Consider the following 19,051-nt stretch of genomic DNA (forward strand, 5'->3'; position numbering starts at 1 on the left):
ACATGCAACGTCTACCAAGAGTACGCAGTTGCGTCTCAGAAAGACGCTATTAACACACTGGTTTGGTTTTGAATCTTTATCCTCGGACTGACAAAACCTTGATAGGTTATTCCTGGCAGTTTCGCATACCTGTAGACAGTGTAGATAGAGGCTCTTGACGCAGGGCCGGTTACCGAAATTGGCAGAGTGAAGTTTTCCGATTGTTGAAGTATTGCTGTCGGGAAATTATTCCATTCACTAGGTGCCGCTGAATAGAGAGCAGTCCTGAAATGCGTTGCTCAAGCGCACACCCCGAGAGTCGAACTTTCGCCGTCTGATCTTGAGCCGAGCGCGTAACAACTGAGCTAACGGGGCGGACACTTAAACGTAACTCTAGCGGCTTAACCAATCATCCTTTTAGTGATCATCATGCAGCATAAACTTCGCCGCACAGATAGGCCTCATCAGCCAGTCATCTTCCCATCCATCAGTTACGCCAAAATTAACTTTTTTGTCCTTTGTCGACTTCATCTTAATACTTCAACATCATCTTGCTACTTCATCTTCAACTGCCAACCAAAAGTCTGACTATGACAAAAACTGTATTATTTGTTGTATGTTTTTATTTGCACCAACACACGACATTGCAGTCATCGACTTGGTCTCCGAGATTCATGACCGTCGTCTGACTGGGCTCGGTTTTTCTTGTGGTGTACAACTCTTTCCGCGTATTCGCTGCTTCTGTAACTTCCACCACCGTATGTTCTATTTCGCATGAAACGATAATAGCACAAAGTGGCCACACAGATGCTGAGTGGTATCAGGAATAGGAGATACAGCAAATAGTAATAGCTGAAAGAAAACATTTGTTTGCTTTAAGAATTCGCTTTCAAGGTATCCTATGCGAACAGAAGCGATATTGAAACACTGGTACCCACAAAGTGAAAATTAAATTGACTTTTTGATATTATACAGTATACCTGACTTTGAATTTATGAGTTCAGACTACTTTATTTCTATCTTTAAGTACACAGGCAACAGCACATAAAATACAAATATATAACAAATTATTACTACAAGATGACGATCTGTATGGTGCTTTGCTATTATGGATTTGTCTATGGTTGGTCCTTGCAAAGTTTGGCATGCTTTATCAACACAAAAGTCAACACGGATCATGATAAAATAACTAGGTAGTGACTATGGTCGTGGGCCGTTGAGGGGATAATTTTGGCCGGTACCAATGAAATCCTTGAGCTCCAAATCAAGGCACTTTGTAGGAAAGGAATGCTTTATATCTAACGATTATGCGGTGCTTGGAACATTCGAAAGTGACATTGCCAGCTGTATGTTTCACCTCGACGCATTTGCAGGCCGATGAGGGAGGAAAATCCCACTTGCGCATATTGGAATGGAAGCGGCTGACTTGTGTTAAAACTTCAAGTAAAAGAACTCTTCTTCTAGAATTCCTTTTGAGATAGATTTTCCTCCCATAAGTGGTGAAAGGGTAAAAGTAAGTCCCTTGCTTGTTCCAAGCATCGGAAAATGAGAAGATAAGGTTATTATGCTAAGTTTTCGGCACTAACGAGAGTAGGGTGGCCGGTTCAATTTTCTCGGTCGACTTTCCTTCAGCAATTACGCCCACCCAATTTATTACACCCTGGGTAGAGGTGATCGGTGGTTTTCAACAACCAGCTTGAGCCGGGAGTCCAACCAGTATTGTATGATTAGAAATCGAGCGGCTTATCCGCTGCATCATCTCAACCGGAGGTGGTAGCAATATTAAATACACATGAAGATCCATTGGTTGGCACTTGCATGTTTCATTAATTAACCTATAAGTAAATTACTTGAATTAATTCACAAACATCTGCTTACTTGAAACCCCAGCCACCTCCTTCGTTGAACACTGCAATTAGACAAGCCCACGTGTCTGCGTTAAACGGGAATGGGTCGCACCTTTTGCACACGCCAGGAGTAACGAGATAATATCTCAAAAACTTGATTGTTTGATTAAGATCTGGAAACAAGTAACTTGCAATCGTTAAAGCAATCATAAGTAATTAGACATTAAAAAAAGTGACGCAGCTTTAGAAAAAGCAAGTTTACCGGGACAAACGCCATTCAATATGAAGACAATGGTATTAAAAAGTTGTAATAATGTCAAAACATTTTTTGCGAACGATCAATTTTGCATTTAACTCAACTCTAAATGTAAGAGTGCAGTGCAGTATTTGAAAATCTCATTTAATACTAACCAAAAAATAAAGATCCCAAAATGTAAACATTAATAAACCCATGTCCAGCAAACGCTTCCAAAATGAGACTCAAAGTCAGGTTTGATGCAATAGGTCAAGCGTTCCAAACTTTTGGAGTTTTGAGTTTTAGCTATAAAAGCGGGAAAATGAATTGTCTATAGAAATGATGCTTTTCATATGCATTTGAAACTTTAGGCAGCTGATGCAAATAAGAAAACCAATGAAATAATAGTGTACAGTGTATACATCATGAAAGGAATACACAGTGGAAGCCTTGTCGGCGACCACTCTGGATAATAAGACTATACCCCGTTAACACAGCCACTTCAGCCCGGTTCCAAATATTCTTTTGTAGTATTAATGCATTTTTAATCTGTTGTTTTAATCACGAGACTAGAAATTTGAAGGGGTAAAAATTGTAATTGAGAAAATTTCGATAGTGATGAACTCTTTAATCATCTTCAAGTGAACAGAAAACTATCATCTTCTGTTGGGTAGCGTATTTTGAGCTTGTTCTTAAAAAATGAACAGCGTAAATGCGTTGCAGTCCGGTAAGTGGCCAAGTAAGCTGTTTCCACTGTATGACAATTAAACACTTTCACTTTTTATTACATAGCTTGCATGAAAGATTGTCTGTGATTATTTGATCATGATTAAGAAACGGTTCTCCTCGCAAACTGCCTCCAGAGAATAGAGTTATAAAATCCACTCATCTTCAGAAATAAGATTGGCTACTAACATGGGTCGATGACTGTTGTTGCAACAGTCATCCCTTGATCTTTGTCACCCAACGTGGTGGAAAAAATGATGATATCCCCAGCAGCCTTGAAGGGCATAAAGCGTATCTGGAATCAGAGCAAGACTTTTACAAACAATTAAAGGTTAGGGTGTTGCATTATAACGTTTGATTTTTTACAACCAAACAAAAACGTTTTGTAGGCTATGCAAACGCCTATACTTGACAATACAGATTAAAAGTTTTTTTTTATCATAATTACATTAGATAACGTACTTTTGACTTGAATGAGTTCGTTTTAAATTATATTTAGTATTTGATGAATGCAAATTTTATTAGTAAATATTATAAGTGTAGTAAAGTTTATTAAGAAGTTTAATTTTACTTAGTATATTAATTTGACAAAGATTCACTTCTCAGAGCCATTAGAAGTTTCTTTTTGAAGACCTGTATTTGTAGACTATTCAGTGGCATGATCCAAGAAGGAAGGAACTGAAGTTCAAAAGAGTTTTAAAAGTAGAAATGTATCTTATTCCTGCTTGAGAAAAAAATTTCTCGACTGCACTGACACTAATTGTATCGTATGGGGCAGAGAAGAACGCATATCTGCGATGAAAGGATCGTTAAATAAAATCACACAATAATTCATTATTATTATATTATCTTTTGGTATGTGTGGTTTGTCGTTATGATGGTCAGAAATAAAAACAAACTTAACAGAACTTCAGCAATTCGAGGTTCTGTATAATGCAGAAACCACAATACGATGATTTGCTTACCGTAATGTTTACAAGGGGAGGAAGCATAATAACGCTTCGAAATTCACCAGGAGGCACATAACCCAACGTCCCATGACCCCCGTACGCTTGACGCAATTCATGTCCAAAATATGCTAATGGATGCCCGGAAACATTGGCACGTTGACCTGGAATGTAAATATGACAAATTAGCGTTTTCCATGAAAACATATAGGGTAGTTCGGGCAAAACAATTCGTCGAGTAAAACCGGTCAGTTTAAATTATAATCAAGCATAATTTTTTCTTTGGAAATAATGCACTCAAACAAATGCTTTAGCGCATTTAGTGGATCATTTGTGATGTGACAACGCCAACTGCTGAGCAGTTTTTGCTTGCTGTCTTGGTCTAGGCTGCAAACCGGAAGTTGGTGTAAAATTTTACCTTCATCTTTTTGACCAACTTTTTTTGTGGTTTAGTTAGACTAAAGTTCTAAACAGAGCATTACACTATGAGGATCTTTGATCAAACCAAAACTTTTTACTTTAAACGAAACTACATTTATTGTACCTTGTCTCAAAACTATTCATCGTGTAGTTCCTTCTTGGAAATTAGTTTTATTGGGTATTTATTTTTGTTCAGTCATGGCTATTTTGGTTGGGTCACAAAACAAATCACTGACGAAGTGCTTTACCAAAATTATGCCTCAATTAGTGAAAATGCCTTATTTTTCGTCCAAGCTTTCATGTACCTTGTTCATATAGGGTATTATTTGTCTATTACATAAAAACCAGCTTATCCTATTGGAGGGTGAGCTAAGATTTACAAAACTTTGCGTCATGCAGTGTAAGCTTCCCTTGTATACACATAATAAAACGTGCTGGTATGCTTAAAAAAATGTTTAGTTGATTTTTAACAACTTATTGAAGTTAGTTGAAAAGTCTAGGTGCTTAATCATTTTGTTCATCAATTCCTTTCATGTGTTTTTATTAAAACAAAACGACTACATCAAAAAAGTGCAGTAGTTCAAGAGACAAGCAAAAACTCTTCAAGGTCTAAAAACCCTGAAAGAGTGACAAATGTAGATTGCCAATGCATTGTGTGCAGTGAATGGTGGATTTTAAAGCAGAAGTTTGGGTGCAATGTAATAAATGCAAAAGAGTGGCTCCATAACTAAGTTCTGCAGTGGGAAAAATGATCAAAAAACATCGATCTTAATTGCATTTGCAAATTGATGTAGGTTTTAGACTAAGTTAACAAAAGTGTTAAAAAAAATATTTTCTTAACCCCCATCAAGCTATACATATGTTTTACATCTGAACTACAAAAAGTCTTTAGGAGCTCTCATCTCGACGGCATCACAATGAGATTGTGATTACCTGGTACATATTGCGCAGTTTGATGATAGCACATGCTTTTATCTTGAGCATACAGTGTGTGAATGTTTTTTTCAGTTGCAGTGAAAGGCCCAGTGTAGCGGTTGTAGCTGATCACCTGTAAATAAACAGCTTTCGAAATAGATTCGAAAATCATTTGAGACGGACTAAATTTAATTAACGATTACAATTTAGTGATTTAATTTCTCATAACTATCAGTTCAAAGAGAAAAGGTAGTCAAAATGAAAATCTTATCGGCCTCTAGTCATTACTGCCGATTTGCACATTGGCAAGGCCTGTTGTGTATAGGTTTCTTTGGCTATAGCCTATTGTGTTTATTGTTCCCATCACGTGATTGATCAAACAATTGTGTCATCACACTCATCAGCTGTGCTCACTTGGAAATGGTTTGTTGAGATGTGTATCGGGTAGCCATGGACAGGGTCTGTGTTTGTCAAATACCATTCCTGGACTTCTCCAACATAACTGATGAATCTGTAAATACATAAACTAAAACACTTGAGCAGCACATATTATTAATATACTGGTATTCACCCGGGCAGCAAATCAACCGTTTTTTACATTGATTCAACGTCTGCAGATATTAAATCAATGTAAAGATCGGTTGATTTTCTGTCTGGGAAGCTTAGTTTTTTAGTAAAAAATAATATTGTAAAAAGTATATAGTGATTCAATGCTAAGTTAGATTGAAAAAATATGTGCATCATCCAGATTGTTCAGCAGACGCTATCAGGACATACAATATTGGCCACTCTCACTAAAAACCTTGCCAGCCTGTTTCACCTCAGTAGGATCATCAGAAGAATTTTGTTCAAATAGAATTTCTTCTGATGATTATATTGAGGGGAAACAGGCTGTTAAGATTTTCAGTGAACTGTCGTAACAAAGTTTGATGTAATTCGCTCTGCGTGGCTTTTCACTTGGCATTAAGCACTTTTTGTAGTATTGTTTATCAGGTTTAGGAAAAGCATAATTGAAGGTAATAAAATACGGCAGTTTCTTCCATTTGGGAACGATAACCTATACGTGATAAGTTTGTGATATAACAAAATGACAATTATTGTGCAAAAACTTCAATGATATATCAGGATATGCCAGTAAACAAGCCAACAAACTTAATATTTGTACCAATTAATTTGATGTTTCTCGGTAGTCGAGTGTGAGTAGTGAGTAGTCAGGTGGTGCTGACGCCCGGAAGATCGCTCCTTTTCAACAATTAATTTGATAGTGAACAAGTGCATTTGAATTTTGTATTTCCGGTCAATTTATAATAAAATACTATGAATATGATAAAGAAATGTCAATAAGTTTGTTTATTATGTCCTAAATCTTCACACTTCATCATAAATTTGCCATGGCCACCGGTGGGGCGCACGACTCACATTGCGAACTACTGGTTGATCTTATAAAAGTGTAGCATCAGCGAGAACAGCCATATACGTCTACTCCTCTAATAAAAATTATGATCTATCGATATCCTTGTTAGAAAGTATTGCTATTTTGTATGTAACCTACTGCTCTGATCACTTGGACATAGGCTATAGTTGTTTGCTATCTCTACGTAGCCTCAAGCCGTGTTCAGTGTTCACATGCAATAATCCGATAAAAGCTATTTTCATTTGGTCAGAAAAACTCACCTAAAGTCAGATACATTGAAAAGCGGAGCTCGATTCAGCAAGGAACCTGGTGATGCTTCAATCACATACCGTCCGTGAACCTGGTCTTGTGTCAAATTTCTAAAATCTCTTAAGAAACGAGTCTGTTGGGGAGGAAGAAAAACAGTCGGAATTGCCACTGGAGCAGCGTTTACACCCGTGACAACGACTTTAAACAGAAGTTCATCGTGTCTTTCCACTATGCCCAATGAATTGGCATCAACTGAACTCGGGATTGAACGGACCTACAAACACAATATAGACCATTAGTAAATGTTGCTATAAAAACCAAGCATTAATAAACAAGACTGTAGGTTAGGTACATCGGCCGTTGATTAGGATTTTGGTCTGCTCAACCTTGGTCTGATGACTGCTTAATTTTGTGCATACACGAGGTACGATAATAAGTTATGGGTTTGTTGTTATAAAAAAAATTACACAATCTTTTTCGTAAATTACAAATTCATTCCTTCAAAGTAGTTCCCTCCGAGTTAATGCACTTTTGCATTCGATCCTTTCATCCACGTAAATACTTGGCAAACTTCTCTTTGAAGCGCTTCAGCTCTCTCTTCACTGAGAACTTGATTGATTTCGAAGATGAGAAACAAGTTTCTTATAGAAAAATTTACAGTTTGGAAGAAAACCTAAAGTCACACTGCTCCAGATTTGAGGAAAATGAAGGGAAGTAGAGAAGGATGATATTTGCTTTTTGACCAAGAGCTGTCTTTTACTGATGGTATTGTGGGCGGGTGCATAGTAATGGTAAAGAAGCCATGAGTTGTCACTCCATATTGCCCACATGCTACGTCGAACTCGGTGGTGGAGGGAAATGAGAACCTGTTAGTAGAAATCCTGATTTACTGTTTCACCATGAGTCACAAATTTATCATGAACCAAACCCTTCTGGACAAAAAATGCGATTAACATAACCATGCTCTTCGACTTTGACACGTGCACTTTCCTGGTTATGGATGGTTGTAGTGTCTTCCAGTGTACGCTCTGCCTCTTCGTTTCAGGATCACATCGGATAACCGATAGAAGTTTGAAACACTCAGTTAAAAGGTTACCAACACCACGTTACAAAAAGCCTGCAACGAAAGAATAGAATGACTCAGCTTAAAAACGCTTCAACACAAAGCAACGAAGAACTTTTTGTGTTGCATGGTAAAAAAGTGGCTTGCTGATTGGCATTGATCCAAGAGCGCGGTAGATGCAGGCCCGTTACTTTTTATCACACCTCGTATATTGCAAATTTTTAATGTTTTTCTATTTTTCAAGGAAGAAAATGGAATTAGATATAGCAATATCAGTTTAAATTTATCTATTTGTTTTAAAATTTACTATGATATGTCTGATTTAGGGTAAAAATAAACATCTTAGGTACCAATAGGAAAATAAACTTTTCCGAATTGAATTATTTTTCAACCCAAACTAGATGACAATAACATGCTACTTGCCTCATAACTACCAGGGGTGTGGCATACCACCAGCCAATCAGCTGTTCCACCCGGAAGAATAAGTGTTTTTAAACCAGAAGGAGGCCTTCTAGGTTTGTCCAAGTACACTCCATCGAAAGCTATTTCTCGAAAAACGCAGCCAGTTGAAATTTTAAAATTTCCTTCTTTAACAATTAATAGTTCTAGCGTTCTACTGCCTCCAGCATTTATCATCCTGCGGAAATATATTTGTTCTGATAAGTTGGTAAGCTGAATCCTTATTTACGATTTCTCATTGTCTTATTTAAGATCTGATTACTTTGTCATGAAAGCTTTGTAAACACTAGCAAGAAAGGCAGGTTTCTCACCAGACAGAACACAAAGCAGAAGATGTGCTGAGAGTGAAGCATGCTGGTAAATAACAATTGAAAAAACGAAGATTGCATAGAAAAATAATGCATAAAAAATGTAAATAGCACAGCATTATCACAGAACGCAATAATTATGTAAACAAAATATAATAAAATAATATTTTGACTCCATTTTGTTTATTGATCACTTTATTTGCAACTGCTGCATCTTATTTCTGAAATATTAATATCAGCTAAAACCGACAAGAAAAAGTTCTGCGTTACGTAAGGTTTCATGCAAACTTATTCAATCATTCCAGCTCCAACCGATTTTAATGACTAGGTTACATGTAAAAAAAACAAGAATTTTGAAAAACATTTTCAGTGGTAATGAGACTCTCACGATAACTAGTAAACTATGAAAAAGCGACTTTTTGAATCCAATTATCAAGAAGGCATAACATTATTATGACTTGAAGACTTTATACTTCAACCATGAAGAAATCATAAGTTCTCTATCAGTATGTTTTTCAAATTTTTATAAGCACGTATAAAATCAGCACATGGGTCTCAATACGACCGTCTCTTTTACCTGAACCGCTTCGTGTGTCCAACAGAGAACACCACCTGGGGAAATAACAGCCCATTGGTTGTGAAGTGATCAATTCTGTTTGCTCTATCTTCCAGCCATCCTTCCAGAGTTTTACTTTTTGAAACTGAGATGTGCTCAAACCTACGACAAAAGGACCGAATGCATTTAAAGTCAAAATAAGTAACTATATTCGACAGGAAACCTCCTTTAGTGATGTCATCAGCAATGTAAACCAAACGCTATGTTCATGCAGCCTATACTACTGATCTTCTTTCGTGTGAGACATGACTGTTCAGATTTCAGGGCAGGTTTTGGAAAGCCAGGTGAGTAGGCCTACAGTTTCGTTAGTGTTGCTATGCCATGCTTTCCATTAAGTGCCTGAAGTATCCTTTTTTAAGTATAAAAGGATATCCTACTACTGATGATAATGCGATGACAACAATAGATAATACCCTACTGTAGAGTGCTTTTCATAGCGCTTGCATCTATTGCAGATACGCCTGGCTCCCGAACGCGTGAGATAGTGTTTTGTTAGTGCTACTACTCAATAGTCATAGTGCAACCTATCAAGGTCCAGGGTACCCATCTAGTCGACCGTGGTCAACCAGTGGAGACTGATCTCAAGCTGCTCGCAAGGGAAGTAGCCTACAAGCAATTTGTTTTTACTTGCATGGGTTCTAATTTTGATTATTGACATTCAAGTACATTTGCTTGCTATGCAATGCAGCGGGATATTGGCAAAGAAAACACATTTTCAACCGCATTTTAAACTGTACACTGGTGTTGTACGAGGGGGATTTGAAAACACATTTTCAACACGAAAGTCAATTGTAACCAAAACTAATAACTGGGAAAACGCCACAACAATTGCGTTCTTCTGTATTGTGTCTATCGCGTCTTTGTCTTAAGCAAAAGCCTCTAAAAGACAGAGACATCATTGTGAAGCAAGCCTTTCTCGTCGACTTTACTAATATAATAAAATCACAAATTGTAATGTAAAGGGCATTAAAAATTGTAGATAAACCACTGCAAGTCGGTGTGACAAAATGCCTGCAAATGCAGCGTAGCAACCAAAGAAGGATATCGAAACGTGACGTGTGAGTGGTTTTGCTCTAATTCGATCCATGACATAAACCTGGCAGTTATGTTTGGATCAACTTGTTTGTGCAAGTCTGCTTTCTCGTACATGAATATCATAAGATATTAGATTGTTGTACAAATGCCAGCATTCGATGAATGCACATTAGCAGCATTGAACATTGCCGTATTGTCTGCTTTCTTTGTGTGTAAAAAACGTTTATGAAACACTGACGAGAACTTTTGACTTATGACATTGATCTATAGGGCATTTGTTTTTTTGCGACATTTTCCGCAAATGAGCATACTAATCGACTGATTTACGGCTAATCCTCGAGTTAGGTATGAACTACGTGCTTTATAAAGATAATCGCTTTAAACCGCCACGCTTTAAACCTAAAACCTCAAAAAAAACTCGTAAATAAACCTACTGTAAAACTACCACACCGGCCAATTGACCGATAAGTGGAAATATTGGATAAAGTTATTCTTGTAGTTATGAAATAATCAAACTTATTTGACAAAAGCTCTGGCATAGGCTTTTTTTCCATCCTAACCGAACAATTTGCTTCGGAAACATCTACAAACAACGTTATCCTTATCTGCTCGTGTGGTCGTTCTACTGTGTAGGTATATCGAGTTTCTAGTAGTTTGGGAGTTTAGGTTTTTGTTAACTTTTTTCTGATACTACTCTATCGAATAATCAAACTAATTTGATGTCAACACTATCATTAGCTTTATTACCAATTACAAACGGGATAATTTGTTTCAAGAATAGCGTTATCCTTATCTATCGACCAATTGATCGGTGCGGACGTAAATTGAAATAAACGCTTGGTACAAACGCATCACACAAGCAAATTGACATTTATGTGAAATAAGATTCGCTTTAAAATCTATTAAGATTGAATATGTACAAACAGTTTTTTACCAAATGGTTATTCCCACGAAGCCCTACTTACGGAAGTTAGTTCACCTCAAATTTTGATGATCTTGAATTTTTCTTTGAAGTGAGGCAAATCCCCATTTGCTTTCCCAGTCATTGATATATAACAGGATGGGTTGAAATATCAACTCAATTTCGTTTTGACAGAAATTGGGGCAGGACGTGTACTCAAGTGCTGGCGGGGGAGCATCTGGTCCGGAAGTAGGATCTTCCACAATAAGCATCCCTGCCATTCCGCTTTGAATCTGTCAGCAAGAGAAGACGAAAACTCTTATGTTTTGTCTCTTGTCAGAATAGTATGGTACATGGCCACCACCATCCCAGATAGCACATCAACCGTTTTTTTACATTGCTTTAACGTCTGCAGAGTTTAAATTAAAGTAAAAAACGGGGATTTGCTGTCTGGGATGGTTCGAAAAAGCATAACCTTTGCAAATACTAGCATCACAAAAAGTACATCGCACAAGAGACAGGAAGCAGCAAAAGACTGTGTCAGTCATCCACTCAGCCGCATCCTGTGTTCTTGATATGACAAATGTCAAGCATCGGAAAATTACGTATGACAAATTAATGTTTAATAAGAATTGAAAGAAAAGAGAAAGGGTTTGCTGAAAGAAACTCGAAGAGAAACTCAACTAAAATTCTATAATTTAGTGCAAATGTTACGCAAAGATTATTCCCTACAATGGTACAGTAGTATGATAATACCAAAAATATCAACAACAAAACACACAAGAACATACAGTATTTACAAATAATGGACAACTGTTAACTATTATGCGCAACACCATCACGAATGAAGGAAAACAACTAAAAACTAATCATAGTAAAATGTGATTTTTGTAGTGGAAACACTGTTGCATCCAAACAAAACTAGGATCACCATCCCAACCACCACCTCTTACCACAATCCCCTAGCCTACTGTAGATGACGCTTCAAGGCACACTACGTCTTTAGTAAGTAGACGATTGCAGTGATGGAAATTTTTTACAGCCGTATGTGGATTGTCAAGGCTCTATGAAAAGATACTTTCCCAAGTCGTTCAGAAAGCATTAAACATTGTGATTTCTTCCATTAAATCATTTCAAAAAATTGAGTAAATGGCCCAGACAGCAAATCAGTCGCTTTTTATATTGATTCATCGTTTTCAGAAGTTAAATCTATGTACAAAGCAAATGATTTACAGTCTGAGAGAGAATTTGGAACAATAGATTTTTGCAATCTTTAAAGTTACAATAATATTAGTCTTTTCTTTAATTTACCTGAAACATAGAACTTCCATGTAAGATAGGATGATACCAATAAGTACCTGCTGGCTGTTCACTGTCGATTTTAAACGTAATTGTCTCACCAATTCCAGGAGCAACATTAAGAAATACATCATTTTGAGGGTGCTAAAATTATGTTTTATTACGTTAATTTACAATCTACCGTTCCTTTAGCACGCAACAGTCGCTACACAAACCGCTGAATAGGAAATTTACATTTATCATTCTTTTGTGCATATACAGATATGCAGTTAAGTCAATTTTAATGATGTTGGTTGTCAGTGATTTGTTTATAGAGGAGTTAAAACACTGATTCCCAAAGTGGGCGCCAGCTCCCCCTGGGAGCGTTTGCTATAAACTTGGCGGTTGGGGAGCGCTAAGAGTAAATCGGGACAGTTACTCACATGTCCAACAACGTGAATAGTAGAATTACATTAAATTTTTATCAGCTTCCAAGATTTTCTGTTTCAGTAGGCTACCAAATCGTTTAAAAATACACCACATTTCACCAAATTTGTTTAAATACACCAGATTTTATAGATACAGAGAAAAATATGATTTCCTATTAAATCTACATTTACGTAATCCACATTACCTCAAGTACTGCCAAGTCCGTTAATGAACATTTTGCAAATATGATCAAAACAGGCTCCTTTTAAAATAAGGTAGAAAAGCAATAAACGTAATAAAAACAACGCAATTGCAATTCAAAATCAGATTGTAAAATAAAAAGATATCAATTGCTTCACATACCTGGCTGCTTATGTACAGTCCGTGGATATACAAATTGGTTGAATTTGGAAATTGAAATTCATTGTGGTAGCGTTCTTTTTGCGGTTCAGTCAATAAATTTACCTAGGAATGTATGTTCAAAGTCAGTATCGGTATTTCACTTTTTACAACAAGAGTAAGTCACATTGTATTTGATACAGTTGATGCAATATAGGAAAACATTTCAATGCCCGAGTTAATGTAATAAAATCTTATTATTTTATGTCATTGGGAGACAGAATTTCTTCTTTGTGTTTGTTGTGAAAGGTTCCAGCGTTTTTAAATGCACAAAATATCATGTTTTGTCCCAGACAGCAAAAACCGTCATTTTTACATTGTACAATGTAAAAATGACTGGTTTTGCTGTCTGGGATAGGCTGCAACAAATATTAATTGAATACCACAAAGTGAAGTGATGCAAGGTGAAAATGTTGCAAATTTATGTTATAAAAACTGAAAAGTGCTGGCCGAAATAGCTAAATTCAGTAAAGCCGTGGCTGAGCTATAAAAGTTATGGTTGGCTGCAAAACCATTTGCGCTGTTAGAAAACTAATATACTCTAGGGAAGATGGTTTCTGAAATGCATAAGTTCCAAATCAAGCGAGAATGACATAAAAGTCTCTCCCTGCACTGCGGGTAAATTCTGTAATGCAACAGAATGAAGGCCATAACCTGCTGTCAGGGCCTCTGAGAGAATTTTTTACTAGGGGTACGAAGAGTCATTCCGGGCCCCCCTCTCACTCCGGGCCCCCTTTGTCTTGGGCAAAACGCGTGATGTTTGCTTAGGCGTATTGCACACCATACAACAATATACTGCAGAATTGGACATTTATGCGCAATAATAGTATCAGGCTGCAATAAAACTATTATTTAGTGTTTTGTGTTGTGCATATCATGTGATCTGTCTCTTGCCAATTTGTGTGTCCTGCATTGAATTCGTGTGTCAGTTGTTGATGGTGCTGTTGAGAGATGTCGCTTGTACAGCTTTAATATAAAATTTTCAAATTCATTTCTCTTAGATGCAGCCTAATTATTCCTGATGAGGACACTATGTGGTGTTGAAAAGGTTGGATTTAGTAGTTTTTTCTTTTTTTGTGTGTTTAATAAAACATGTTAAATCCATTAACGTTACTAAGGGTTATAGGCTATGTATCTGGAACAACCAGTCAATCTCTCTACCAAGGCTCAAACATAACATCTTGTTAAAACATAATCAAATTAAACATCTGAACAATACCTTTCTTCATTAACTTTTGCATTCACCAAATGCCCAGCAGAAGTGAACGAAGTCACTTTTTTTTACTCCGGCTTCTGCTCCGAAATTCATTTTGAAGTGGAATAAGCGTGAAACTACCTTTTTCAAATAGTTTTTTTTTTAAAAGCCCGGGTTTTTCTCAAACCTGCTTTTGCTACACTATGCCCTCCCCCCCCCACAGACAGGAGAGTAACCAACTTGATTTAATTTAGGATGCTTTTAACAAAACATTTTTGCACGTAAAGCATTAAATCACCACTTTGGGCCCCTAATTTGCGCGCAATACATTCAATTACGTTTCTGGGCCCTTTTTCTACATTACGGGCCCTCTCCAGGACTAAAGAATAACAACTTTTATGCTTGAAATCAGTCGTTTAGAATGGTTTTAACCAAACATTTTTGTGCGTAAACTATCAAATCACAATTCCGGTCCCCCCATCAATCACAGTCCTGAGCCCTCAAGGGTACGCCGTACCCTCCGTACCCCCCTCTCATAGACCTTGCCTGCTGTTCATGTAAGCTAGGCCTATTGAAGTACCAGCAACATCAGCCATTTTAAGGTTTATATGTTTATTTATTTTGTTTCTAACCTCTAACTCTAACTTTGTCACAATTTTTAAAACACTTAAGCTCTTGTAGTATCCCAGACAGAAAACCGATCATTTTTACATTGATTCTACATTGAGTCTGCAGACGTTAAATTAATGTAAAAATGACGGCTTTTGTTGTCTTGGACATAAGTAGCATACTTTATTGGTTTGTTGATTTAAATGTGGACATTCGTATCTGATTTAAATAAGCAACAATATCTCAAACGTCATCAACAAAGCAATAAGTTACCAGGTCGACAGACACCGAGTCTCCACGTTTCACCCTCCACGTGGGACCAGGAATTTTCCCGTTGTACGTTCGTCTTTGAAGTTTCAGCCAATCAAACTTAACTTCAGAAATTCGAACATTTAATGTGACCGTTAAAACTCCATTTAAAGAAGTCAATCTAGTTGGATTTGTCAAAAGAGGATTTTCTGAAAAACATTCTTTGTAAGCTTTTGCTCTACTTGGGCCAAGGCAGTGCAGTGTGTCAATCAATCTATGTTACGTATTTGCTACGTAATAATGTTGTCACAAATTCAATTGTTCACTGTTGTCTTGGTGGCTATATGTACGTAGATCTTCAATAATTCAACCTTGCAAATACACCGTAAATAAAGTTACTTTTTTGTGCATTAAGGGGGAGGGTCGCTTTAATTCCCTTTGGATCCACCACCGATATACTTAATTTAGAAGCAATAACTAATGCCGAGTTTGTAGAAACATTCTCATTAATAAAACATTGAAATATCATAAAAAACATTATGAGTTGACTTACTACTCTCGTCGAATCTACAGGGGTTAGTTAATGAGCATTGGGAATGAGACTCGTCAATCAGGGCGATAAAGAAAAAACAGGATATGATTGCGGAATCCTTTACACTGGCAAATACAAAATCGGTTATTTTGCTAATATAAATATAATAAGTTAACTTATTTCACACCAGTGGGGTGCAAAATAGCGTATATTTAAAGTCTCCAGAGTTGGCGATTTTCAGTCAACTGTTGCAGTTCTTGCGGGCTCTGCCGAGGCCATCGTGAGTCCTGTTTTGTCTCTACATACATCCTCTGTTTGACATCATAAAGCGACATGGGCTTTCGTACTGATGCTGATGCTTATATGCTGATGATATACAATTGTATTGGCACGTTACTGATGAAGATTCTTTGTGTTGTATTAAATCAAAAGTCCAAAAATGTATGGTTGATATCTCCAATTGGTTGTCTTATAATATGTTGAAACTGAATCAAGAAAAATGTCAGTTTATTGTATTTTCTCCGAAACGGTGTATTTCAAAGTTTAACGACATGACCCTTACCCTGAATAATATCAATCCTTCTTCTTCTAACTCAATTAAATTGCTTGGTGTAACAATCAATGTTTGTGTTTAGAAAACTTTGTCAGTTCCACTGTGAAATCTTGCTTTTGTCATCTTAAAAATATTGGTTCCACCAGACAGTTCATAAAATATGTTGATGCTTGTAAAACTTTAACTCATGCACTTGTAACATTTAGGCTTGATTCTCCAAATTCATTGTTAAATAACATTCCACATTACATGAGCAGTGAGCATATTACTCCTATACTAAAACTCCTGCATTGGCTTCCAGTATTGTGTCGTATTCGCTTCAAAATAGTCTATTAATTTATAAAGTTTTCCATGGTTTTGCTCCAATCTATTTGGACAATTTGCTTGTTTATTATAAACCTGCCAGAACTTTGCGTTCTCAACATCAATTGCTCTTGTGCAACCCTGCATGTAAGACACAATATGGAAATCGCACCTTCCCAGTTGCTGGAACTGTTTGCCTATTTGTGTAAAAGAAGCTGAAAATTTAAATGAATTCAAAACTCGCTTAAAAACGTTCTATTTCACTGAATATTATGACTGAAAGTACCGTATTAATTACCACCATTGTCATGTACTTGTACAGCGCCCAGGAGCATAGTTTGACTGTGGATGTGGTGCTATATAAATATTGTTATTATTATTATTATTAAACGATGGACAACTAAAACTTTGCGTCTGACTTCCAATTTTCTTGTAGTGCTATTGCTATGTTACACGGTCATCGTCTCCCGCATAAGTTTGAAAACATTGAACGTCTTGTGGCAATTCTAATAATAAAAGTTTATCAAAATTAAAGACAAGTTGTCGACTTGAAAAGTTGGTCTGGATATACTGTACACCTGCTTACCATTACACAAACGATTCCAGTTTTACCTTTGCTTCCATGTTGCAAGCTTCTTTTCAAGAAATTTGAAACACATCAGCCTGTGCCAACAAGAAACCCTCGTCAATGTAATATAACGAAAAAACAAAATAATTTGTGTTTTTAATAGTCGGACACAACTTCTTTCAAAATAATGTCAATCGTCTCCAAACATATTGTGTTTTATTGAAGTATATAAAAACGTTTGTTATATCAAGCTAATTGTTACGAAACAATGGATTACAAATTTATCAAACATAAAAATTATTAAAAAACAAAGTTACAAAAAGCTAGTCCAAGCCGGTTATTCGTCATTCCCCTTATTCTAAGTAATCCTGGACAAATGGACATGCCGCATTCTTTTTATAAAGTTTAATAATACAAAAAAAAAGTTGACGATATTACACTAAATTTGCAAATTCAAGTTTATTATAGAGCTTTCGCCACAAAAGTGTGGATTCGTCTGTAGGCCGGACTTTCTTATTTTTATTTTCATCACACGACGCATTCTTTTGGATCATTGATCACTTTGTGAGGCATGCTACAAAACTCCAGCTCTTTAATTTTATCATGTCGGATGCCTGGTTTATCGAACTGAGCACTGCTCCGAACATAAAATCCCGACATGGTCTATTTGACATCTTTCCTGTCTTCTCCCACTTTGTTCCGAGCTTCAAAGACGGAAATGGGTTACCCTGAACCTATCGAGAACGGGAATTGAAGGTTTTGCTTGCTTGGCATGTTGGAGCAGGAGGGCGTCTGCTGTGTGTCAATGTGGTGCGATCGAGGCAAACAACCACATCATTTTTCACTGTCACATGTATTCTTCTACCAACGGAGTGACAGGCTTCCGCAAACTTGATCTGACGAAAAATTGGTTCCAAGTCCTTCAATTCGGTTGATCACAAATTTTCTGCTTCATACAAACGTCGACGATTGGTTTAATTCAAAACCAAATTTAATGAAAAGTTTAATGATGACGTTTTATCTTGGAATTTTACTTGTCTCGATAATTTAGCTTGAAAAAGTTTAGTTTTGAATGTGGAAACTCTTTGACTTGGACAACTGCATGGGATTTACATATCTCCACGGTGTTGCTTCAAGATGAATCAAAGAAATGTGTCATTCTTTTTTCTGTGTGTTCATTGAACTGAAAATGGAGCTACAGTACGTTGAAACAAACATGATTAATTGACACTTTTTATCAATAGTGCAAATTAAAATATATTTTTTTATAATTGAATGGCTTTAGCTGTTAGCTCAGTTTTGTTTATGTCAAATATCTTTTGACTAAAACAACTGATCATATAATTGTATGATATTCAGTAAAACGAGTTACCAAGTAACCAGATTACACTAAAGGGGAAATAATGTCTATCATATCTCTGTGATAACCTTTTTTATAAGAAAGTAAGTTGTTGAAGAGTTGCTAATTAAAACGTTTTATTTCTTATCTTAAAATTTTTGATAAAGTATAACACAAACTAAACTAACTTTGCAAATTCTATTTGTTTAATCAAAAAAATGAAATATCTTCTGACAGTGTTTGTGTGTAGGCTATCAGTTTGTATTATATTTGTTTATCAAGTATTGTCGCCCTTTTTTGCTTTTATAGAGACAAGCTGACTAACCAATTTTCCTATTGTTGCAAAGTTAAAGACTGAAAAGAATTTCTAATGTTTCTGATAAACTTTTCCAGAAATTAGCAAGGCATAACATAATATATATGAAGTTGAAATTTCAGCGCAAATTCTGAAATTGGGTGAAAAAAATTTTTTTTTCGAAACGG

At 36.4% G+C, this 19,051-nt stretch overlaps 1 protein-coding gene across 2 annotated transcripts; it reads right to left on the reverse strand.

The window, feature by feature from the left end:
- Positions 1-595: 595 nt before the first annotated feature.
- LOC145778117 (uncharacterized) lies at positions 596-17,423 on the reverse strand. 2 transcript variants are annotated; one of them, XM_082589530.1, is made up of 15 exons: positions 17,274-17,423; positions 15,827-15,930; positions 15,298-15,482; positions 13,185-13,286; positions 12,426-12,557; positions 11,193-11,407; positions 9,140-9,280; positions 8,219-8,432; positions 6,744-7,006; positions 5,484-5,580; positions 5,088-5,202; positions 3,753-3,898; positions 2,977-3,082; positions 1,858-1,999; positions 596-831 (listed from the first exon to the last, which is right to left on the reverse strand). In XM_082589530.1, exons 1-15 carry the CDS (start codon positions 17,318-17,320, stop codon positions 630-632), a joined length of 2,211 nt encoding a protein of 736 aa, XP_082445656.1. In that variant the 5' UTR covers positions 17,321-17,423; the 3' UTR covers positions 596-629. The 2 variants fall into 2 exon arrangements, with proteins under 2 accessions (XP_082445656.1, XP_082445657.1); XM_082589531.1 differs by lacking the exon at positions 17,274-17,423 and adding an exon at positions 16,758-16,957.
- Positions 17,424-19,051: the final 1,628 nt, after the last annotated feature.

The sequence above is a fragment of the Aplidium turbinatum genome, chromosome 10 (genome assembly GCF_918807975.1).
Source record: "Aplidium turbinatum chromosome 10, kaAplTurb1.1, whole genome shotgun sequence".
In the NCBI taxonomy this organism is placed as follows: Eukaryota; Metazoa; Chordata; class Ascidiacea; order Aplousobranchia; family Polyclinidae; genus Aplidium; species Aplidium turbinatum.